Below are 25,071 nucleotides of genomic sequence, written 5' to 3'. Positions count from 1 at the left end.
TTTTGATGTTTACATAAAGAGAGGGGATTTTTATTAGTTGTGTAACCAGTTCTAACAGTTGGACTCCATCAGAGACTCGTACAAGCCAAATTCAACACAAGGTTTATTGAAAAAAGAGAGATTAGATAAACCTGAGATTCCTAGTCTTAGTGATCACTACGATAGAGAGATGTACAAACAACTTTAATTCTGATCTCAAGAGGTTGAGGTCGATTCACTTCAACTTCCTCCATAACCAATGGCTCACCAGCACGCCATGCCACCTCCGCTACAAGAATTACTCAATCAAAAAATCTAATCTTTCATAAACAAGGACAAAAAACAAAAACCCTTTTTTGTTTACCTTTACAGGTTATGACTCGAGGTTTTTCGAAGGAGAAAGAAGTAGAAGACGACATTGCATGTTATCCCTAATTTGATTGCTTCAAGCACAAAATGAACAAAACAACCTTTAAGAAGTAGAAGAGGAAGAAACAGAGCGTCTTCATTCACCTAACACCGAACTCACCAGCCACAATTGAACTAAGTGATCCAACGAGGATTTATTAATCTAGAGAGGGAGGATTCAGAGGATTGTACAGAGGATGGGGAAAACAAACCTTGATGATTCTTCAAGGAAGATTACTATTGGCCATTGGATTCGATCGATTACAGGAGGAGAAGTTATGATTTTGAGAGAGAGAAAGAGACGATGCTTCAGGTTCACCTTGGATTAGAGTTGTCGGTTGGGTTGTGTTAACTGCTTTTTTTTCTTTTTTAAGAAATCATCAGAAATTCCACCTCATAACGTATGATTTTGATACTTATATTTTCAACCAAAAAATAAACAAAAGTCTTGTAGAATCATTCAAAGCAGCATTTCTTAAAAAAATTGTGATATTTTGAATAACAGTAGATTTTAAATAAGTTTTGTAAATCATTGATTGAATAACAAAATTGTAAATAATTTTAAATGATTTTACATAGATTCTAAGTTGAATAACATAGGATTTTAGAAGATTATTAAACAAGTGATTTTAAGAATACTCTAAAATCTTTTAAAATACAAGTTTAATACACCCTCTAACAAAGATTGACCCGATTTGAATGGATAGGTAGCAAACTGAAATATCCTCTTCCATAATGAACCTCAACAAAAAAAAAATTGTGCAGATGGTGAGTTTTTCCTTTGTATATAATCGACATACTAAACGATGCGAGATGGAATCGTCTTCCGACTGAACGGTGTCAATCCCATCACGTCCATTGATGTTCTCTTAAACTATTTCCACAATCTGGAACTGGAATGTTGGTGGATTGACAACTCTAACTAAATTTAAGAGTTCAATTGTAACTAAATCAGACAAAATTGGTAAAAGTCTCATGTAAGCAATCAAATAAAAAGAGTGGAAAAACACACGAGATGGAGAGGCTTGAGTTCGACCATAAAAGATGGTTGCGACCGTCAAAACTGATTTGATAAGAGAGAGAAGGAGAAAAAGGAAGAGGTTAGGTTACAATGAGGAAGAATTTTTTTATTTCTTTCCTCTTTTATTTATAACTCAGACTCCCCTGATGTCACGAGAAAGTATTTTAGTATAAAAATAAATTAAATTTTAAATTTTAAGTTATACATTATAAAATTATTTAAATGTAATAAAATAGTTTGAATACATAAACATTAAACATAAATTGTTATTAAAAATACAACCATCAAAATAAAAACTTATAACAAAAAAGTATCTTATTAAATAAAGGTGGGTTTTAAAAGTTAGTCATTAACTGGATCATGACACGTGTTAAGTATATTGATAAGATGTTGACATGTGTCAAAAAATTATTATTTTTTAAAACAGCTAATTAAGATAATAACATTAAAAATTATTATTTTTCAAAACAGTTAATTAAGATAATAATATTAAATCTACATAAAATTTACATCATTATATTTTAAAAAAATTTGCTAAATCAAAAAGGAAAATTGAGAAAACTAATATATTTTCTATTGTATGCTAATTATGTTATATGTGTTTTCTCAATTAGATTTTGACATGTATAAACAAAAAATAATTTATTAAGCATGTATATTATTATTAATCAAGAAATAGTGAATAACAAAATTAAAAAGAATAATATAAGTTATGTCAAAAGAATTATTATTTTTGAAACATAATAGGAACATCTAATTAAGAAAATGACATTATATCTACATTAAATCTACATGTTTATATCAAAAGTTTTAATCTTTGATTATTTTTTCTGATATAATTTTGCTGCTCTATTGTGGGTTTTTTATTCGTGCGGATTCTTCAGTGGAATCTATCAAATGCAATGAAATGGAATCAAAGTATATAAACCCGCTAAATTTATAACGCCCTGACCGCCACCTCTTTGTGTGCTCCATGTCCACTCCTAGTTCATTGGTCCACCTTGCTTAATGGACCTCACATCCTCTCACTAGGCCCGTGAGCCCATCCATATCCGACGGTCGGTTTGCTACGTCCGGCAGACTTTAAAGACTTGTATATATATACATATATGCTTTCGCAATTTATAAACTACTTGTGTTTATGTCTAAAGAAAAACATATACTGTTAAAAGCTAGGTGTGAGCGAAATATTCATATTTTCAAAGTTTGTGAGCCATCATTTGTACTGATGTCTTTCCTTTAGATTTTTGGTAAGTCGTTAGGTCTTTATTTGGATTCGATATCTTCAAAGTTTCATATGTGAAGTTGAATGAAAATTCCATGTTTGAGATAGAAATTAAATTTGACAAAAATATCAGCTAATATGATGGTAAAAAATAGATTTATTAGCTAGCTCTAAACTAATTAGATTAATAAAGTTTGTCTTCTCATAAAGATAAATTACCAAACGAAGTTGCTATGTGGATTATAGTTAGATTGTCACATACAATATGAGATTGTTTATTAATTCTAGTTATGTACAATAGAGGCAAAACATATTGTTTAAATTATTATAAATATAAGATATTTTAATGAAAAATTATGGTAAAGAGCTACAATTAAAAAAATCATTATGACAAAGTGATCTAACCGGGAATTCATATTAGATATTAAAATTCTAATTATTTAAATTCAACAGAAAACGAAAAATTTCTTTTAACAAATGAAACGACCCAACCCGTTTTTTTTAATAATAATAATAGTAATAATAAATAAATAAACTACAACTAGTGGTCTCATACCCACTCCAATAGCGGAATAACAATTACCAATAACCAATAAATATCCAATAATAAACTAATATTATAACATAAGCAATATCCAAATACCAAACAACAGGAAACATGAAACCAGCAACCTAACATTGCCAGACAACATCCAATCGAGTCCCTAGAACATCCTCCTCTTCATTGCCTTGATTCCACGATCACACTTTGCCTTTACATGCACCACAAACACAAATTAAGATGCATGAGTATTTGATAAACACTCAGTGAGGCAATCCTCCCATCTACTGGGCTATACACACAAGCAATAAGATCTCTACATGCCACATACAACAAACAATACAAACAAACCAGGCAATATGCAAAGCAATCACGTCATCGTCGTAACTGAGGAAGGGTGTCGATCGACTCCAAGTAGTGTCGACCGACACTGACACGTGCTCGACAAAACCCGAAACCCTAGTGGTGTCGACCGACACCTCCACATGGTGTCGATCGACACTCGCTAAAGTTGTCGAGCCGTCCTCACGTTGGTGTCGACCGACACCCCCACTGGTATTGATCGACACCGATGCCGAGCATCGATTTCCTTCGATCATAAACTCTGAATATCGCCTCCAAGCTCCTCCAATCCGCTCCAAGCATTCCCAGAAGCAAAACCCAGCCACAACAGTCACGAAAAAACCAAAGGAAACTCAACAGAAACAATCACATAAGCACAAAATCACAAAAAGCTAGAGATATTAGCTTAGATAAGACATGGTCATGAACTCACCTCTCTGCAGGAAGATTCTGACAAACAATGACGAATCCCACATTCCCATCAACCTTCTATCTTCTTCCTAGTTTCAAATCTCCCAAGAAAAGCCAACCAATCACCCAGAAATCACCAAAAAGATCAAGAACACACTATCTCTTTGTTTTCTCTCAAAGCCGCATGAGGCAAAAACATCACACGACCCTAGGTCGTTTTCTCCCTTTTAAACCTCAGTTCAATGGTTTCCTTAAACCAAAACGGTCCCAAATCGATAATTAAATCGAACTGATCAAACCAGAAAAACAATGGTGTCGACCGACACCCCAACTGGTGTCGATCGACACCCTCCCCCAAAACGCACAATTTTGGTTTGCGGGTGTTACAACAAACACTGATTTGTTAGTTATTAATGAAGAGACAAATATATAGAAAGTTAAAAAGATATGGCTATTTAAATAGACACACATATTATAAGGAAAAGTTGTGATAAAAAGATATGAATAAAATATAGTGAAAAGACACAACTCTACAATGAACAAATACAAATGTTTGAGTTTTAAAAAAAAAACTATTTTTTTTTTTACAAAAAGTACTACGAAAAGTCGCAACTCTTGTTCACATTTATACAGATTGTTATTTTTATTTTTAAAGTATTAAAATATGTTTTTTAACGAAAATTTATGATAAATAGATGCAACTGTAAATTCTATATTAAGTTGTATTAAATTTTTCTATTGATATAATCATTTCTAAAATTTTAGTTAGATTATAGAATAACGTTGAATATTAGATATTAGTATTCAATTATTTAGATTTAACATAAAATAGAAGATTTAACATAAAATAGAAGATTTAACATAAACTAGAAGATTTAACATAAATTAGAAAATTTGTTTTAACGAACTTGTTAATTAGTGATGAAGAGACAAATATAAAGATAGTTTAAAAGGCATGACTATTTAAATAGACACACCTATTAGAACGAAAAGTTGTGATGAAAAAATATAAATAAAATATAGTTAAAAGACACAACTCTACAGTTAACAGATACAACCGTTTGAATTTAAAAAAAAAACAAATAAAAACAATTTTTTTACGGATATGTACTACGAAAAATTGCAACTGTTGTGTTTGCACTTGATTATACCTGCAAACTCATATAAAACTAACTAAAAGTTGTAAATTAGATTCATCATTCCAAAAATCTTTTTTTAAATCAAGAATTGGAGGAATTTCTTTACTTTAAAAGAATGAATGCTAGAGAATAATTGGAAAGCTGTAAAAACTGTTGAGATTGAAATTTTATATTATTTTGTGTCATGCCCAAAAATGAAAACAGTTCAAACAGAAAAATATATATAGATCTCAAAAGATAAATATTTGAATAGACACAATTTTACAATGAATAGTTGTAACTTTACGAAAGAAAAAAAACCGTTACAATGAATAATCGCAATTTTTTGTAAAACACACAATTAAAATTTTCTACAGATTTTTTTAGAAAATTATCCAAAACGTACAATTGAGAAAACACAACTTTTAGTGCCATTTATTTGGATTGCTATTATATAAAAATTTGCAAAGAATAAAAGCGGTTTCTTTAGCTGAAGTGGATATGAAACGTTTCATATTTTCTCTTATTTTGGTTATTTTTTCCTTTTGATGATGTGGCATCTTGAGAGTGATTTAGTAAAAGCTAATGTGGATGGCTTGAGGAGCTTCAAACACTCCTTTTTATTAGTAGTAAGTAATTCATGTTGTATGAATGCAGACACTTGTTTTATTTCGGTGAGGTATAGAATCTGTTTAAGATTTGGTCAATTCATTAATTAGATATAGTCAAAATATTTGAATCAATGATACATAGATACAGTCATAAATAGATCTAGATTACACTAGTCACCAGAATCCACACCTTCTTAATTATTTCAAAATTGTACATGTGATTCAGTGTATCATAATATAATCAGGGGTCTATGAAATTCAATTGTCCTGTTAGCTTCTAATCACATGTAAGAAAAGAGTTGTGAGAGAAAGAGACTGAGAGAGAAAAGAAGCGATGGCACACTACAGAGCGAGCTCAGAGGAAGAGAACATGATGAACAGGGCCAGTAGTCGCCGAAAAATCGAAGAAAAAGACGAAGAGGAAGCCATGAAAGTAGCGGCTATGGAGAAGTTGCAGCGTCTTCCGACGTACGACCGGGCAAGGAAGGCTGTTCTTAGAGGGATCACAGGAGGTTTCAAGGAGATTGACATGAAAGATCTTGGCTTCACGGAGAGAAGAGAGTTATTCGATAGAGTGATGCCGATGGATGACGAGGATTGGCATGGAGAGTATCTACGGAGGCTTAAGAGTCGTTTCGATAGGTAAATCTACTTTAAAATATTAAACTTCTTATGTGTAAGATTGTTTAATCTGTTAGATAATAAACTTAATTTTTTTTTGTTACTATGTCACAAAAAAAAAAACAGAGTCTCTTTGAATCTACCAACGATAGAAGTCCGATTTGAGGATTTAAACCTGACCACAGAAGCCTATGCAGGAAGAAAAGCTGTTCCCACAGTCATGAACTCGTTCGTTAACGTTGTAAAAGTAACATCTCATTCCATTTTGTCATTACGTTTCTTGTACAGCAAGAAATCAATTTGAAAAGCCATCTTTTTTGGCATCTCTCTGATCTCGCCTAATCGTCTAGTTTTCTATTAAAAAAAAAAAAGGGTATTGGGACGAAAATCGGAGTTCTTCGGATTCAGAAAAAGAGAATCTCCATTCTTAAGGATGTGAGCGGGATCATCAAACCCGGCAGGTTCATCAACCATCCTTAGCTCAGCTATTTGTATTTTCATTTTGTTTTGATTCTAAATCCGTTTATAATATTTTGATATTGTTCGAGATATTTGTGTGTTTTGCACCAAATAATTTACAAAAAAATGAATCAATTTCTCATTTTGTTTCTTTTTACTACACAGACTGACTCTACTTTTGGGACCACCGGGCTCTGGAAAGTCTACCTTACTAAAAGCATTGTCTGGAAAGACAGAAACTGGACTAAAAGTAAATAGACACTACTTCAATCTTTGAAAGATATCCAAAAAAATGCTTTTTTTTATTGGTATGAAGCAGTGATATGATAGTGTACTTGTTGAATGGTTAGTCTACTGGGAAAGTGACATACAATGGGCATGAATTGCATGAGTTCGTGCCAGAAAGAACTGCCGGCTACATTGACCAATACGATGTTCACTTGCCGGACTTAACAGTTCGAGAAACATTAAAATTTTCTGCAAGATGCCAAGGATTGGGAACAGGCTACGGTATAAAAAAAACATGATCCTCTTTATTCTGTAAAGATCTCTCCAAACTGATTATTGACATGGATGCTTGAGAACAGATATGCTTGCGGAGTTACTGAGACGGGAGAAAGACTTAAATATCAAGCCAGAGCCTTACCTCGATGCGTTAATGAAGGTACAAAGAGAAATTATTAGGTAGGTTGAGAGAAGTTAAAATATAATTTTTTTTTTTTTTATCTTTATAATGTTATGATATTATTTACAGGCATCGGTTATGAAAGGTCACAAGGAGTATGTAGTCACAGATTACGTTTTAAAAGTCTTAGGACTTGAGATGTGTGCTGATACGATAGTTGGGAATCATATGAAAAGAGGAATCTCTGGTGGGCAAAAGAAACGCGTAACCACTGGTATCGATCGATCGATGAGGAGTTCTTATTAATAGTGTTTCGACGGTATTGAAATGTGTTCTTAAGGTTTTTGGTTTGTGTGTGTCTAGGTGAGATGTTGGTCGGACCAGTGGGAGCTTTCTTCATGGACAACATTTTCAGATGGTTTAGATAGCTCGACGACGTTTCAGATCGTCAAGAGCATCAAGCAAATGATCAATGTTTTCGATAAAACCGCTCTTATATCTCTTCTTCAACCTCCTCCAGAGACATTTGAGCTCTTCGATGATGTCATTATTCTTGGAGAAGGCCACATCGTTTACCAAGGCCCTCGGGAAAACGTCCTCGAATTTTGTGACTCTATGGGGTTTAAGTGTCCTGAAAGAAATCACTACAAGAAAATAAGGCGATATCCGACGGAATTTCCGATGGACGGAATCCCGTCAGCTATTTCTGACGAATTTTCGACTGATATACAACGAGATTTAAACCGTCGTAATCTGTTGGTAATCCATCCGATAATACTAACGGGATTTAGTCTGTTGGGAATTCTGGACCATATCCCGACAGAATCCTAACAACGTCCGTTAGAAAGTTTCGTCGGAACACCGTCGTTATTTCGCCGGTCATATTTTACCGTTATTAAAGTCTTTTGAAAATTGTCAGTGATCCATCGGTCTTCCGTTGACAATAATTTAAAAAATAAATTATAAAAATCTAAATATATAAAACCTGAAAAAAATTATAAATCCGTTGATAATATGTCGGGAAATCACGATGGATTCCCAATGGCCTTACGTGTTTTCTCGGATTTATGAATTTTACTGCATTTAACACGTGTTTTAGACTCTGTTGGAAAGCCATCGGGTGCATTTCCACAGATTACGACAGATTTTTGATGGGTTTAGGGTATAGGATATTGAAATATGAAACTTTATAACTTAACACATTCACAAATACTGTTTCTTAAGTCTTAAAACACTTACAATCAGTTTTGGTCTATTATGCTACTATAAGATTAAATTTTCAAAATTTAACATGATTTCATCATAAGTGTTTCTATATATACACTTAGAATGTTACTTAAGAGTTTGAATATTGTGAATGACTAAATTTTAAAATTCTTTTTTTTTATAGTTTTTTTTAATAAAACAGATTTGCAAGCTATGTAGTATACTTGTTGTAATGGTAATTGAGTAGGAAAGATAGTTTTTCACCCTATATATGATGTTTTTCAAACTTTTTTCATAGATCCGTCGGGAAACTGTCAGTGATAATGAAAAAATAAAAAGTTTCCGTCAGGATTCCGTTGGATAAACGCAAAATTTATCCCGGGAAATATTTTCCTCAAATGTTTTGGATATTGTGGGAAGGATTATTTAATTAATTTGGGTTAAAACCACAAAATCTTTTCACCTTAACCACAAAAAAAAATTTCCCCTTCTCTTCTCACCCTAGCCGACTCACTTCTTCTTCCTCACCGATTCACTTCTTCTTTATCCCGTTTCTCCCTCTTTCTCTCTTCTAAATCAAAGATTTTGTTCCTCATATCAACCACAACCACTAAACTATGTAAGATTTTTAGCCTTTTCTCTCAAATATGTTAAATTTGGGATCTGCAATTTGGTTTCAGCATCGGTGGCTGATTCAAAAAGTAAAGATCGTGGGTTCAATTATGTTAGATTAGGTGGTCTTTATGTCAGATTAAGGGGTTGTAATCTGTAATACTATGATTTTGCTTTTTCAATTTTTAAGAATTGGGTTTAGATCTATTTGTTACGATTTATATGGGTATTCAGTTGATGTTTTATTGAGTTTTTGTATTTTTGTATAACTGTAATATTTCTTTTTTTTCACAGGGACTACGAAGCATATCGTTCTGGAAAAAACCGCTCCACCCAATCTCTTTCCCATGGTAGTTTGATCATATTTTTGAATCAATTTTTGTTTAAGGATTTAGAAATTAGTGTTCTTTGATTTGGGAAAATTAGGGTTCTTTGATTTTGAGAAAATTATGATCCTCAAGATTTCAAGAAGATCAATCCATTGGGTATTGTACCATCTCTTGTTGATGGAGATGTTGTCATTACGATTCTTTTGCTATAATCAGTAATACAGCCATTGAGGTTCTTATTTTCTTTGGTTTTGTATTTCATCCATCTTCGGTCAAGTTTCTGTTTCTTTCTTTGAATCATGCTTTTGTTACATGTGTTGCCATGAACAATACCAGCTTAGATTGTCCTGCTTCCCACTCTGATGCGTTTGTATATTTCAGGCGATGAGTATTTTTTTGTCTGCCATACAACCTCATCAAAATCTGTCTGTTCTTGTGAGTACTTGAGATTGACGCTAATATCTTTGTGGGTTCTAGTCTCCTAGATAAAGCAAACCTACTTACTTTTTCAGTTTTTTTACACAGGTATATCGAGGAAAAGATAAAGGTAATGCTGAGGAAAAAACTGTTTGGGTTACTAACGCTATCACAAAAGGATTTACAGGTATGGGATCTTAAATCTACACTATCTCATTGCCGTAAGATAGATGTTATCAATAACGAAGACTTATGTTTTTAGTTGATATTGTGCTTTATGGTGCAATAGTCTTACTCAGTTCTCATTTAAGCATACCCATGCTTTATGCTTAGTACCATTCATCTCTTTGATGTTTAGTGTTACTTAAGCATATCCATGCTTTATGCTTAGTACCATTCATCTGGAACATTTTGCTTATGATTCTTTTTATACATTTTGCTTGTTCTTAACAAATTTTGCTTATGATTCTTTTTATACATTTTGTTCTAATTGTTCTAAATTTCAGGAAACCCCACAAACCAAGGGTCGAATCTTTGGATTAGGAAAAGTTGCAAAAAGACTTTGTGCTTGTTTATCATCTTCATCACCAATATATGATCGTGATCCTGAACTTGTTCGAGCCCTCCAAGAGAAAGATGACCGTATCGAAGCTCTTGAGAAGATGATAGAGAAAGAGAATGAGAGGAACAAGCTGAGAGATGAGGAGCTTGCGTCGTTCATGGCAGAGATGCGATCAAAGTTCCCCGTGAATTCAAGTTCTTAGACTTATTTTCACAATATTTAAGTTTCATTTTCTATTTCTTTTTGATTTGTGTATATTGCATTTTCTTTTTAGGATGATTTGTGTATTTTGTATTTTGGATTTCTAAATTTATGAATTTAAATATTATTACCTAATTAGTAATTGTTGTGAAAAGAAAAAGAATAAGTAATATATTAATTAGATTTATTTTAAAAGTAAATTGAATATTTAAAACATATTTTTAATAAAACATTAACCATCTGTCGAGATTCCGTTAGAAAAACAGAGGAAAACAGAGAAATTAATCGTTTTAATTGTCGGGAAACCGTCGATAGAGTTGTTGAGAATCCGTCGGGAATTTAGCCGTTGGAAAATCCGTCGGGAATTTATCTGTCGGGAAGTCATTAATAGTTGTTGCTTAGTATTTGTCGCCATTTAATCGGGAACAAAAGTCGTTGGTAATCCGTCAGAATAATATTCCGTCGGTAATCTGTTGGAGGTTTCTGACGGATTCCCAACAGATTTAAAATTACCGACGCTCTAGAACCGACAGACTGATGCTGTCTGTATTCTGTTGATTATGGTCGTTTCCGACGGGTTGTCGACAGATATGGTCGTCGGTTTGCGGCTGTTTTCTTGTAGTGAAAAGGGATAGCTGATTACTTGCAGGAAGTGAGTTCTCTGACAACATTCTTGTTTTTAGTGAAACATATTTTTTGTTTTTCTACTTTGCGCTATATACTAATCGAGAGATTACACTTTTTCATTTTTAGATTTTATCCAGGAAAGATCAAGAACAGTATTGGGTTAATCAAGAGCTGCCATATCGTTATGTATCAGCACAACAATTCAAGGAAGGCTTCAAAATGCACCATTTCGGGAGCACAATGCAGTCCCAGCTTGCAACGCCTTTTGATCGATGGGATAATCACAGAGCAGCCCTGACAAGGACGAAATATGGAGCTAGCAAGTTAGAGCTACTAAAGGCATGCTTAGAACGAGAAAGAATCTTCATGAAGAGGAACTTACGCACTTTTCTCTTGAAGTCACTTCAGCTCTTTATCAATGCAGTTATAATCACAGTTGTGTTTTCACAACAAAAGGAACATCACAGTACGGTAGAGGATGGAATCATATACATGGGAGCTATCTATTTGGAAGTGCAAATGATTGTATTCTCTGTTTTTTTCGAACTTCCCATGACTATTGATAAGCTTCCAGTGTTCTACAAGCAACGCCAATTCAGCTTTTACCCATCATGGACCTTCTCATTACCAACCTCAATCATAACCTTCCCTTTATCCTTCGTTGAAGTCTTCATTGTGGTCTTCTTTACTTATTACTTCATTGGATATGATTTTACCATCACATCGTAAGCTTGTCTTAACAAAACCATAAGTTTTTCTTTGCTCTATATATTTACTACTAAGCGCTTTTTTTTCTTTTTGTTTTTGTTACTATAGGATCTTTAAACATTACTTAGTTCTAGCATTGTGCGGACAAATGTCGTATGGACTATTTCGGTGTATCGGTGCAGTGACTCGAAATCATGTGGTTGCAAATGTAAGAATTAAGAGAGGCAGATTTGATTTGAGTTGAGAGATTAGAAGGGAAGAATCGGATTGAGTATAGGAGTGTGAAAGAGAGTAAGCGAGAGAAAGAGAATAGGTTGGAGAAAGAGTTAAACTCCTTTCTTACTGTATTTAGATCATACTTACAATCCATATATAGAGAGATACAAAGAGGATATTCTCCCTAGGATGCTATGCACAAATATACATAGAGATAGTGACATCTCCTTAATCACACATGTGACTTCCCTTTGACTTCCCACTTGCACAACTTGTCCAACGGCTCTAAAGGGAAGGATCTCGAAGGCATGAGATCGTTGGAGGCTCTTCAGGCTCTTCTTGATGGACCAAGCTTGGTAAGCCTTGCGAGTGTACGGACGGCCCACTAGGTTGATTGTACGGACGGCCGTACGGTCGTACGGACGGTGGTGTGCCATTTCATAGCAAACACAATGGGATGTCTTGCTGTGATGTGGCTAATGACATTCAGCGGCTATGTGTTGTCGCGAAGTAAGTTTTAAGGAGGTTGTTGTTTTCCATATTCATTCTCTAAGTGTATGATCCATAAGCTATAATTAGTGATGCATTGTGATGCGCAGATCAAGTGCACAAATGGTTAACATGGGCGTATTGGACATCACCAATGATGTATATACAGACAGCTGTTTCGGTTAACGAATTCCGTAGCAAGTCCTGGAAAGATGTAATTTTCTGGAAACCGTTTCTTAAGTTGTCAACACATTTTTTGGAATCCAAACTTTACTATGTACTATTATTTGCAGGGTCTAGGAGTTGCGGTCTTAAAATCGCGAGGATTATTTGTAGAAACTTACTGGTATTGGATTGGACTTTTAGCATTGATCGTATCTACAATCATGTCCAACATTATTACATCTTTGAGTCTGGCTTATCTTAAACGTGAGTGTCCTCACTTACTCTTCCTACATCTATGTATAAGATCAATACTTTTAAACGTTATTTTTTTACTTTTGTAGAATATGGAGTATCCAAGTATGCCGTTATACCAGATGAATGTGGAGAGACTGATAGCAACGATATTATAATGGGTAAAAACTATTCAAGAACAACGCAATCATTCTCTCTTTTCATCTCCTTTAAAAAATTCATGATCACAAAAATGGTTAAAAATATATAGGAGTGGCAACATCGAGAACTTGCAACGACAGAAAAGTTCTTATACCTTTCAAGCCTCTATACATGACGTTTGAGAACATCACATATTCTGTTGATACTCCAAAGGTATGTGAATAACATTTTCAATAAGCGTAAGAGATTATTCAAAGACTCAAGTATATAATTTTTATAAAGAGGATTTTGTAGGAGATGAAAGAAAAGGGCATAGCAGAGGATAAACTGGTACTATTGAATGGATTAAGCGGTGCTTTTAGGCCGGGTGTTCTTACTGCACTTATGGGCGTGAGTGGCGCAGGCAAAACTACTTTGATGGATGTTTTAGCCGGGCGTAAGAACACAGGATACATTCACGGAGATATACATGTTTCTGGATTTCCTAAAAAACAGGATAGCTTTGCCCGTGTTTCGGGTTATTGTGAACAATCTGACATCCACTCCCCTCTCTTAACAGTCTATGAGTCTCTTCTTTATTCTGCGTGGTTAAGGTTGCCCCCTAATATCGACACACATACTCGAGAGGTAAGTGTTTTATTTAGTTATATAATAATAGTATAATCAAAAGATGACCGTTATAAGATTCAAGAAACCATATAACTAATAGAAGAAACGTTTTAGCTCTTTATTGAAGAGGTGATGGAATTGATAGAGTTAAAAGCATTGAGGGAGATGTTGGTTGGACATGTGGGAGTTAGTGGGCTTTCGACCGAGCAAAGAAAAAGAATGACAATCGCAGTAGAGCTTGTAGCAAATCCTTCTATTCTTTTCATGGATGAGCCAACATCCGGATTGGATGCAAGAGCGGCCGCAATTGTCATGAGGACTGTTAGAAACACTGTTGACACTGGAAGAACTGTTGTATGTACCATTCATCAGCCGAGTATCGAAGAATTCATTATTCTTTGTGTTTTTATTACTTGTACCTTTAGCTATGCACCTAACTTTCATTTGTTTAGCTTTTCTTGTTGACAAGAGGAGGAGAAGAGATCTATGTTGGTCCAATTGGCCACCATTCCTCTCAACTAATTGAATATTTTGAGGTAAAAGAGAGAATAAGTGAAGTTATTCGATTAACACCATCTCATTCCTCATAATAACTGAACAAGAAAAATTTTAGGGAATAAGAGGAGTAGGAAAAATAAAGGAAGGTTACAATCCAGCAACATGGGCCCTTGAAGTTACAACAAAGGCAAAAGAAGATGTTCTTGGTGTCAGATTTGCTCAAATATACAAAGACTCAAACCTTTACATGTAAGTGGAGTTGCATTCATAAAAAAACATTACTTGAGTCTTGATCAATCTCATAAATATTTGTTTGTCTATGGATGCCAGGAGAAACAAAGATTTAATTAAGGAATTGAACGTGGTTCCTCCTCATGCACAAGACATTCATTTCTCAACAAAATATTCAACATCCTATTTCACTCAGTTCCAAGCTTGCTTGTGGAAACAGCACAAGTCATATTGGAGAAATGTTCCTTATAACGCAGTGCGTCTTAGTTTCGGAGCTGCTGTTGGGATCATGTATGGAATCATCTTTTGGAGCCTCGGCAAAAGAAAAGGAACAAGACAAGATATCTTCAACAGTGTAGGTGCAATGTCCACTACTATTGGCTTCTTAAGCTCACAAAGTGCGGCAACTGTGCGTCCTGTCGCTATGGCTGAACGTACTGTTTTTTATCGAGAAGCCGGTGCTGGAATGTACTCGGCTCTACCCTATGCATTTTCACAGGTACTTCATTTCTATGTACCAATTAATAATCCTATCATATGCATGTTTTGGTTTCTAATCTTGAAAACATGAAAACCATTTTGAAGGTGATAATCGAGATTTCATATACAATGGCTCAAGCTTGTATCTATGGATCTATCGTCTACGGGATGATAGGATATGAATGGACAGCTTCCAAATTTTTGTTGAACATATTCTTTACCTTCATCAGCGTCTTGTACTCTATATACACTGGTTTTATGGTCATGGCCGTAAGTCCTAATCAAGAAATCGCTTCGATACTCAATGGTATCATATCCACATCATGGAACGTCTTTTCAGGATTTGCCATTCCTCGCCCAGTAAATAACCAACCCTTAGTTATCGAGCCTCTTTTTAAAAATGTTTTAACAAAAATATTCACAATTAAATGGATATTGAAATATTTTGCAGAAAATGCCGGTATGGTTAAGATGGTTCACGTACGTGTGTCCAGGGTGGTGGGGATTGTACGGAGCGACAATAGCTCAATACGGGGATGTAGAGACGCAGCTGGATACGGGTGAGAAGGTTGTTGAGTTCATGAAAAATTATTATGGTTATGAATACAGCTTCTTGTGGGTTGTTTCACTTGCCCTCATTGCTTTCTCTTTGTTTTTTGTAATTATTTATGCTTTCTCTGTTAAGACTCTCAATTTCCAGAAGAGATGAGAAAATTTGTGAACACCAATACCTCATTATCTACTTGTTTGTTATGAAATTAGGTTTTTGTTATCGGATGATATCTTTTGGTAGTTTAGTTTTTGAATGTATCACTGGAAGCTTAACAAACTCTTTGTCCTCGTTGGAACCATCTTACCAATCAAATCCTTATATGAAAAAAGTGGTGAAAATAAAACCAAAAGAACCGGATTAGATATGTTTCAACTTGGAACGACAATAACTAAACCTATATTGTCAAGAGTTTGATTTTATTACACTTGCAATATTCTCAAAGTAAAATGCCAAGATAAATTCATACCTCTAGTTTAAGAAACTTAGTGATGACTCCCATCATTTCACCGCCATGGAAACGGCCAAGACATCCTCTTGCAGCTGCAGTCTCATTCAGCTCTGCAACTGAATCTCCACCAATTGCTGGAAGAGCTTCCCTACTCCCACTGTCTTCTTCTTTTCCGGTGACAACTTCACCTGATTCCACAACCGTTGGAAGTGGAAAAGGGTCCAAAGACGTCTCTAATAGAACTGATTCTCCTCCAACTGCGTTCACAAAGTCTCTTAATCGGCACATTGTGAATGGGACAGGCTCAAAGCTGTGGTCTCCATACTCAACAGGAGTAGAATGATCACCAGTGACACATAAGAAATACTGGTAATTTGTACAAGACTCAGCTTGCCATAGAAGCTTAGCAAGCTGACGTATCGCCTTATCCACAGCTTCTAAACCTCGAACTTTGAACATTGTCGCCTTGTCGTGGCCAGCATCGTCTATAGCCTGCAAGAATATAAAATCAGACAGGAAACTGTTAGAATATATCCCACATCGGAAGAAACATAATTCCTTGGGCAATATATATGGTATGAGGCAATCCTCTCTTGAGCTAGCTTTTGAAAGTGAGTTAGTCCCATTACTAATAGAAACTTTGATCTTTTGGGATAAAAGACAGAGAAAAAGGTCGTTACCTTTATGTGAAGGAACCCGAAATCATAACCATCTGACCTTCCTGGTTTGTGCACGTCCTCTCCCGGTACAAAGACATTAGGGCAGGGATTCATTGGAGCTGAGAGCGCATTGGCTATAGCAGTTGCTTTCGATGTCAGAAGCGTCCGGTAATCTCCAGTGGCTCCTGGAGCTTCTAGAATATCAATACCAAGAGACATACCAAGTCCTGCTATAATCTTTGTTGGTGCTACCATACACGGCCACAAGCCGTGCTTCTCTTGGAAAGGAGGTACCTAAAATATACAAAACCCGTAAACAGAGATGATGATACATGAAAGCACTTATAAGCATTTCTATTACGAGGCAACAGGATTCTGAAACACAGACCTCGATTCGAATACCACAGCCTCGTAAAAGGACGAGATTGGCAATATTCTTGCCTTGTGCAGCTCTCTCTGAATTAATCGGGTGGGAAACAAGAATGCGTGATATCTCCCTGGATAACTCGTTAACTACTTTAGCAGTGTGATTGGCTTCTTCTGATTCATCCAAAGGTTTAGCCTGAAGAAGCAAACGGTTATCTTTCAGTGGGTCTGTTCCAGATATATTCCCACTAAGTCTTGGCCCTTTTACAACCACACCACATCTATGTTCCGTTGCATATCTATAGGAACAAAAAAGCCAACCTTAAGCCAAAAAAACACAAGCCACCCAAAATCAACAAAGCCTCAGGAAAACATTTTGCAACCTGACTCTCACTTCATACTCAGGGAAAGATGGAAGTTTCATGCCATCAAGAGCTGCACAAAGTATAGGACCTTCTTCTTCGAAATGTCGATCAGCTCTCCTACTAACAACAATCCCAGATGTCTCATCCAAAGTTGCAAAATTAGACTGCAATAACAAAAACTAATCAGAACCTATAAATGACAAAACAATGTTACAAAACAAGAAGATTAAAAAAAAAAAGCACCACAAACCTTGAAAGCTATATCACCTGGTGACATTGCTAATCCAGCACCCATAGACTCAAACGCACCACGACCTCTGTAATAAACCCTTGGGTCATAACCCATGAGAGAGAGATGAGCTGTGTCACTACCACATCCTAATCCAACTTCAACTGGATCCATCAAACCATTGATCCCAGCTGATGCAATTGCATCTAGATTAGGTATATTTGCTGCCTGTAATGGAGTTTTGTAACCTAATTTTGGTATTGATACATCTCCTAAACCATCGATTAGGACAAAAGCTACTCTCTTTTTCACTTCTCCGTGACCTTGTTCCATTGTTTTGTTCAAATGGGTAATCTTGAAAACGACAAAAAAAAAAAGAGAAATGGTTTTAAGAATTCAACATCAGAACAAAAACGATATAATCTGATCGGACATAAATCAAAGTTTCGAACTTGTTTACCTGAGAAACAGAGAACTGATCTTTCAATTCAGAGAATGTAATTCTCGAGCATCAATGACAGATTGGTTTTTTGGCTTTCTCTTTGTTTATTTGTTTTAAAAGTATCTTTAAGGAAAGACGAATAAAGGATTTAGAGATTTTTAAACCCAACCGAATCGAACCAACAAAAGTTGACCGGTTAAGTTTAAACCAGCCTTCGAATGGGTCTACTAGAAGTTTTGATTATTATATCGACGGGACGGGCCATTTAGTAAGACCATCTCTAACGGTTTTTCCTATTTTTTTTCTCTATAATAGAGATCTTTAGGGGGAGGTATTGGTTTAGGATTTAGAAAGAATTTTAATGACTTTATGTTCTTGCTGATTGTTAGAATCATAGAAAATTAAAAGTTAAAAATGAAGGATTCTAAGAGATTGTTTAGGAAGTTTTTTAAAATCTTGATGATTTGTTTTTTCTAATCTTGTAAAATCTTTCTATTTGATGAAAGAGTTTTCATGACTTTTGTTATGAAGGAAATGATATAAAATCCTAAACCAATAACATAAAATTTGAATTCATTAACAATCCAAGATTCTTTTGTTTTACTTGAATAACATAAAACTTTTAATGACTTTATAAAACTCTTAATCCAATAACACTAGATTTATCAAGATTTTAGATAACTTTTTACAAATCCACAACCAATAACACCAAATTTTTAAAGAGTTTGTAAAAGTCTTGATTGAATAACAACATATTTTACCTAATTTTTAAAGTCATTAAAAATTTTTCTAAATCCTAAACCAATACCTCCCCCTTATACTAGAGATGAGTTTTACTCCAACCCACTTCTATTATCACCTCTAAAATAGTATTCCTCTATTTATAGAGAAACCCTTTGTAAAAAAAAAGAAATCTTCTATAAATAGAGGAAAAAATAGCAATCTCTATTTTAGAAGTGAAAATAGAGGTAGATTGAAGCAAAATTCACCTCTATTATAGAGAATCTCTATTATAGAGGAAAAAATAGAGGACCATTGGAGATGCTCTAAGTCTAAGTAGCTTATTTTTAATATACTTATCCGAGGTCCATAACTATATTTTTGGGTCTCGTTTAAAAATCGCTACAACTAGTGAGACGTTCGGAATAGGCCTACCGCCTAGTCAAAAAAAAATATTAAATTAATAATTGAGAAATTGGTAGAAATAACTAAAAAAATGTTTAATTAAATGACTAATCATTAATAGCAATACATACACTCTCTCTAACGTGCATTCTTTCACTAACCATTTCTAACAATTACCTTGCATAAAACCTCTATAAATTAATATTTGATAAATTAATAATCTTTATAAATTAATAAATTTATTCGGTTCTAAATTGGGACTAGTATAATTTTGGACATAATGCAATAATATATTTTTTGAAACCCTTTGTAAATATATGGTCTCATCAATAATATAAATTAATAATTATATAAAATTATCTAAATATATGTATATATATACACATTAATTTTTATTAGAGTTCATTTTTAATATTTTTACTATATAAAAATCTTTGAGTACTACCTTCAAAACACGATAATTGTTATTTTCATTTTAATTGGTTTTATAAAAATATTAATTATAACGATTAAATCTTATTATTAAAATTTTTTTACCAAATTAGAAAAATCTCTTAATAAATTAATAATTATTAATTTATTAAAAAACTAAAACCTATATAAATTAATAAAATTTCATATTCCCAACATTATTAATTTATAGAAGTTTTATTATACTATATATTTTTTATAATATTAACAATTTTACCCCATGTACATAATCAATAGCACTACATACACTTTCTCTCACGTGCACTCTCTCCCCCTCTATATATATGCACACACATATTCTTTCCTCTTCCAATTTTTCTTCTTTATCCTTCTTATTTTTTTTTTATTTTTTTTTTATAACTCAGCAAGTCATCTCCCCCATAGCGCAGCGCACATGCCACATTTGTCCTTTTGGTAATTTCACTGTGAGTCATGGCAATTTACTTAATTTCTCACTGTAAAACATGATAATTGCTATTTTCATATTTTTTGTCTTTTTTTTGTTATTCGGAAAATTCGCCTTTAATAATATATAAAAATATATATAAATTAAACGGAAATTGGCAGAAACAAAAAACAATTACAGTTAAGCTGCTAACTATTATAACCATCAAAAACTTATATTCATTGTATTTTATGTAATATTTACATTACTATATGAAACACTGGTTTCTCAGGTTTAGCTTATGCAATGAATGGATGATGCAATCAATCAAATAGACATAAGTATGGATGATCAGAATGTATGCAGGGTGTTTCAATACTCTTATGTAGTTGTGGCATAAAAGATGTTAATCCATAAAGTGTGTGTTGCATGCAATCAAGATGTAAATAGAGACTCAAGTCAAGCCAAATATGAAAATGGTTTTGATACTAACAATCCTAATGACATAAATGTAAATGCAGAGAGTAAAATAATGCTGAATGTAAATTAAACAAGAGCAAGAACTAAACAAAACTATAAAGATGCAGAAATTAAACTAAATGAAACAGAAAGTAAATAAAAGAACCTGAAGGTGCTCGATCAAGCACTCAACCGTTTGCCTGGTCGAGTGGTCTGGTCGAGTTGAACTGTACGAATAAAAGATGCAATCTTGACAACCTTAAACAGAACAGAATGCAATGAAACAAGATAAGATGCGGTAATAAACAATCAGATAACAAAGTAGGCTTCCAGAGATGGATTCATGGGCTGGTGTTCAAGCTGTGACTATCTAAACTGGTTAACAAACCTTAACCAAACATGAGCTATCTCTAAACAATGATCTGAATGACTCATTAATCCACTCTCATGACAAAAGTGATCAAGTTTAAGTAACATCCTAACCCAACTCTCATTGGTGAAACAATACTAAATAGGCATTAAGGACCATACCATTACTTTTCAAAAATCACCTTATACAACCAATCTCTTGGGATAAGCATGATAATCTCCAGTATTAGCTTTATCTAACAACCTAAACATTGGTATGATGCAAGGAAGCTTAAGATCTATTCTTACCCTCTCAGATATAAGAACAACTTAGAGCACATCTAACCCAGAAGAGATATATTATCACACAAGCTTAACCAATCTAAACAACCACAGCCATAAACCAGCCTAATCCATCTCTAGAATCCTAACTCACTACTCAGATGAACATAAACCCAGAAAATGATAAAACTAGCATGATAAGATAAATGAGATGATGAACAACAACTTAATATAAAGAAGCAAACTCAGATCTTTAATACCCAAAAAGTTATGAGACTTACAAGATATTAAAATCTGAGAAAAAACAGTAAATAAAAGTGGCAAATGATATGAAAAAGCTAAAAACCCTTAAGGGGTAAGAACTAAGGTTCTTGTGGTCTAAAGAGGGTCTTTTGCCTAAAGAGGGTCTTTTGGCGGCCATGGGGTACAAGGGGTATATATAGTGAGGGAAGGAAGCGCTGATTTGACTAGCTCACAAAATAGAAAGTCGGCTCGATGTACTCGACCACAAGCGGTCGAGTGGCCTTGGTCGAGTGGTCCATCCTTCTGCTCCCCACTGGTTAAGTCCCTGAGTAGCACTCGGTCGAGTCACGAGTAGTGGTGGTCGAGTTCTTCATGCTTTGTTGGTCTTCTCCTTGATTCAACTCCTATCTGTTTCAATGGTTGCACTCCTCTCATCCCATATGCTATTTTCATGCTTCTTGAGTCCAATTCACCTGTTTAAACAAGAAACAATGCAAATGCAATGCAAATCCTACTCTAATGCACAAACAGACCTTAAACTACAAAAAAGTAACAAAACAAGCTAATAAAATATGTAAAAGATGTGAGTAAACTATGGTTAAACAAGATAAAATATATACATATCACTATCCTTGTTGCATGATTAACAGTTGCTTACCCTATGTCTCTCTCTTACATGCCAAAGAAATTCAGTGTTACGTTACGAAAGAGACAAAGAGTTCTTTCTAAATTGTAGAAAGATTCGCCAGCAATTGACAGAGAGAGATCTGGTGTGGACTGTGACTGGGTCGGAGGGAACGACGGCTAGACGTCTAGGAGAGACTGGGAATTGATCCGACAAAAAGGGATTTCGATTAGGGCTTTGATTAGGTGCTCGACTATTACTCTTTCTTCTCTCTAATCACATAACATAAAGTAAATCTTTTTTGTTTTTCTGGGTCATCTTCTCCAGTGAGAGAGAAATAGCAATAGACTCTCCATTATCAAAACCCGATGCGTCGAAAGAGAAATTAGTGGGTTCACCACGACCATCAACAACGATGGCTGATTCAAAGTCGATGAGAGGTTGTGTAAAATTATTATATTTCATGATAAAACTTATTTTTCAAATACGCATAAAAACTATATTCGAGAATAAAATTATAACAATGATGATATGAAGGATTTTTTTGACTAAAATCATTATCTTAAACTCTGCGAGTATTTTATAAATAAATCGTTGCAATTACTACCAATCCAACCACGGTGATATGTGTAAGAAGTTGAGTGACACAACTACTTTGAACAAGCTCACACTACAAGAAAACAAGGTCATAACTGATGGCACTTCTAACGGGCAACTATCTGTCGGTAATTACCAACGGTATACTGACCGATTTCTGACACAATAAAAGTTTGTCAGTTTTCCGTCGGAAATTTACCGACAGACAGTTGCCGTCAGTAATCTGTCAAAATTTCCGACGGATTACCGACCAGATAATACCGTCAGTATTTTCCGTCGGAATTTCATTGGTAAATCAACATTTCTGACGGATTACTGACCAGATACAACTGTCAGTATTTTTCATCGGAATTTCGTCGGTAAATATATCCGTTGTTGTTGTCGTTTGTATATTATTCAATTACCGACAGATTTCCGACGGGTATTAATTTACAGCCGTCGGAAATCCGTCCGTAAACTTATTATAGCCGTTTAAATAAATATCCGTCGGATATTCGTCGGTAAATATATCCGTTAATGTAGCCGTTGTATAGCCGTTGAAAATTTCAAAAATTACTGACGGATTACTGACAGAGTACGGACGAATACAAAATTTACTTTCTCTATAAAAACGAACCACTCCTTCTCATACTCTCACTCATTTTTTTAGAAAAAAAAAATGTCTTCTTCTTCTTATTTTCGATCTTGGATGGACGGACCGATGCTCGATCCAGAATCAAATTTATTGAATGATGAGTATGCTCGTGGTGTAGGCGAGTTTATGGAGTTGGCATGCCAACAACCGATCGTTCTTCAAACACGTAAGTTGAAATGTCCATGTTCGATTTGCCGGAATTCTCACAATATTAGGATTGATTTAGTATGGGGTCATCTTTATTCGAATGGTTTTATGCCGGGTTACAAAATTTGGTTTCTCCATGGTGAAAGACCAGAGTATATTAGTTCTAGCGAACCATATATTGTTGATAGCGTAGAGGAACCTAGAACAGAAGTAGATTATGGTGTGGGTATTGTTGAGATGGTGAATGATGCATATAGGGAAAATATGCAATCGATGGGTCAAAATGTTGATAGGTTAGAGGAACCTAATGCAGAGGCATGCAAGTTTTTTTCTATGTTGGACGCAGCTAAGCAGCCGTTATATGAATGTTGTAGGGAAGGTCATTCGGCTTTATCATCTGCAAGCAGATTGATGACCATAAAGACGGACTACAATTTGGCTGAGGAATGTGTGGATGCGATAACAGATTTTGTGAAAGACATTTTGCCTGAAGATAATCATTTTCCAGGTACATATTACGAGATTCAGAAATTGGTCGCCGGTCTTGGTTTGCCGTATCAAATGATAGATGTATGCGAAGATAATTGCATGATCTATTGGAGAGAAGACGAAGATAGGACAAGGTGTCGATTTTGTCAAAAACCAAGATATCAGGAAACAAGCGGTAGGGTTCCAGTTCCATATAAGCGGATGTGGTATTTACCGATCACAGAAAGGCTGAAGCGATTATATCAATCTGAGCGTACGGCTGGTCCAATGAGATGGCACGCAGAACATAGATCAAACGGAGAGATTACACATCCTTCAGATGCAGAAGCATGGAGGCATTTCCAATCTGTGTATCCAGATTTTGCGTATGAGCCAAGAAACGTGTACCTAGGATTATCTACAGATGGTTTCAACCCATTTGGAAAGCATGGAAGGCAATATTCATTGTGGCCAGTAATCGTAACACATTATAACTTACCGCCATCTTTGTGCATGCGTCGAGAGTTTCTTTTCCTTTTGATTTTGGTTCCCGGTCCAGATCATCCGAAGAGATCTCTTGATGTGTTTCTGCAACCGTTGATATATGAGCTGAAAATGTTATGGGATCATGGTGCTACAGCATATGACGTTTCAACCAAGCAGAATTTCCAGATGCGTGCAGCACTTATGTGGACGATTAGTGACTTTCCAGCTTATGGGATGCTATCTGGATGGTCAACTCATGGAAGGTTAGCGTGTCCGTACTGTCAAGATAACACAGATGCGTTCCAGTTGAGGCACGGACGTAAAACGAGTTGGTTTGATTGTCATAGAAGATTTCTACCAGCTCGTCACCTTTATCGGCGTTCGAGGACATTGTTTTGGAAGAATAAGCAAGTGGTTGATGCACCACCTCCTGAAGTCGACGGAAATATTTTACTGGAACAGTTAAGAGATTTTGGAGCAGAGAGGACTACAGATTGTGGTGGTAATGGACATGTTGTTGTTTACGGTGCTGGCATCAATCACAATTGGTATAAACATAGCATTTTTTGGGTGTTGCCTTATTGGAAAGATCTTTTGTTGAAACATAATCTAGATGTCATGCACGTCGAGAAGAA

At 34.9% G+C, this 25,071-nt stretch overlaps 4 protein-coding genes across 7 annotated transcripts; 3 read left to right on the top strand and 1 right to left on the bottom strand.

The window, feature by feature from the left end:
- Positions 1-5,963: 5,963 nt before the first annotated feature.
- LOC104773025 (ABC transporter G family member 38-like) lies at positions 5,964-8,233 on the top strand. Its single transcript, XM_019242568.1, has 8 exons — positions 5,964-6,298; positions 6,404-6,524; positions 6,650-6,738; positions 6,902-6,986; positions 7,087-7,246; positions 7,324-7,400; positions 7,491-7,635; positions 7,725-8,233. The coding sequence occupies exons 1-8, from the start codon at positions 5,991-5,993 to the stop codon at positions 7,787-7,789; spliced, it is 1,050 nt and encodes a 349-aa protein (XP_019098113.1). The 5' UTR covers positions 5,964-5,990; the 3' UTR covers positions 7,790-8,233.
- A 627-nt stretch (positions 8,234-8,860) lies between these two features.
- LOC104773024 lies at positions 8,861-10,766 on the top strand. 4 transcript variants are annotated; one of them, XM_019242569.1, is made up of 5 exons: positions 8,861-9,186; positions 9,474-9,529; positions 9,890-9,943; positions 10,021-10,112; positions 10,450-10,766. In XM_019242569.1, coding segments are annotated over exons 1-5 (444 nt in total). In that variant the 5' UTR covers positions 8,861-9,184; the 3' UTR covers positions 10,690-10,766. The 4 variants fall into 4 exon arrangements, 2 of the variants coding, with proteins under 2 accessions (XP_019098114.1, XP_010495874.1); XM_010497572.2 differs by having other exon boundaries at positions 8,862-9,186; positions 10,432-10,766; XR_002037133.1 differs by having other exon boundaries at positions 8,867-9,186; positions 10,034-10,112; positions 10,450-10,595.
- A 5,241-nt stretch (positions 10,767-16,007) lies between these two features.
- On the bottom strand, positions 16,008-18,290 carry LOC104773023 (probable 2,3-bisphosphoglycerate-independent phosphoglycerate mutase). The gene is made up of 6 exons (XM_010497571.2): positions 18,185-18,290; positions 17,746-18,078; positions 17,514-17,659; positions 17,153-17,429; positions 16,786-17,058; positions 16,008-16,597 (listed from the first exon to the last, which is right to left on the bottom strand). The coding sequence occupies exons 2-6, from the start codon at positions 18,055-18,057 to the stop codon at positions 16,118-16,120; spliced, it is 1,488 nt and encodes a 495-aa protein (XP_010495873.1). The 5' UTR covers positions 18,058-18,078; positions 18,185-18,290; the 3' UTR covers positions 16,008-16,117.
- Positions 18,291-23,359: 5,069 nt separating this feature from the next.
- Positions 23,360-24,843, top strand: LOC109131526. The gene is made up of 2 exons (XM_019242567.1): positions 23,360-24,699; positions 24,798-24,843. The coding sequence occupies exons 1-2, from the start codon at positions 23,360-23,362 to the stop codon at positions 24,841-24,843; spliced, it is 1,386 nt and encodes a 461-aa protein (XP_019098112.1).
- Positions 24,844-25,071: the final 228 nt, after the last annotated feature.

This window comes from Camelina sativa, unplaced genomic scaffold (genome assembly GCF_000633955.1).
Source record: "Camelina sativa cultivar DH55 unplaced genomic scaffold, Cs unpScaffold00427, whole genome shotgun sequence".
Lineage (NCBI taxonomy): Eukaryota > Viridiplantae > Streptophyta > Magnoliopsida > Brassicales > Brassicaceae > Camelina > Camelina sativa.
The sequence above is the reverse complement of the archived record's forward strand: the minus strand, read 5'-3'. Positions and strand labels throughout refer to the sequence as shown.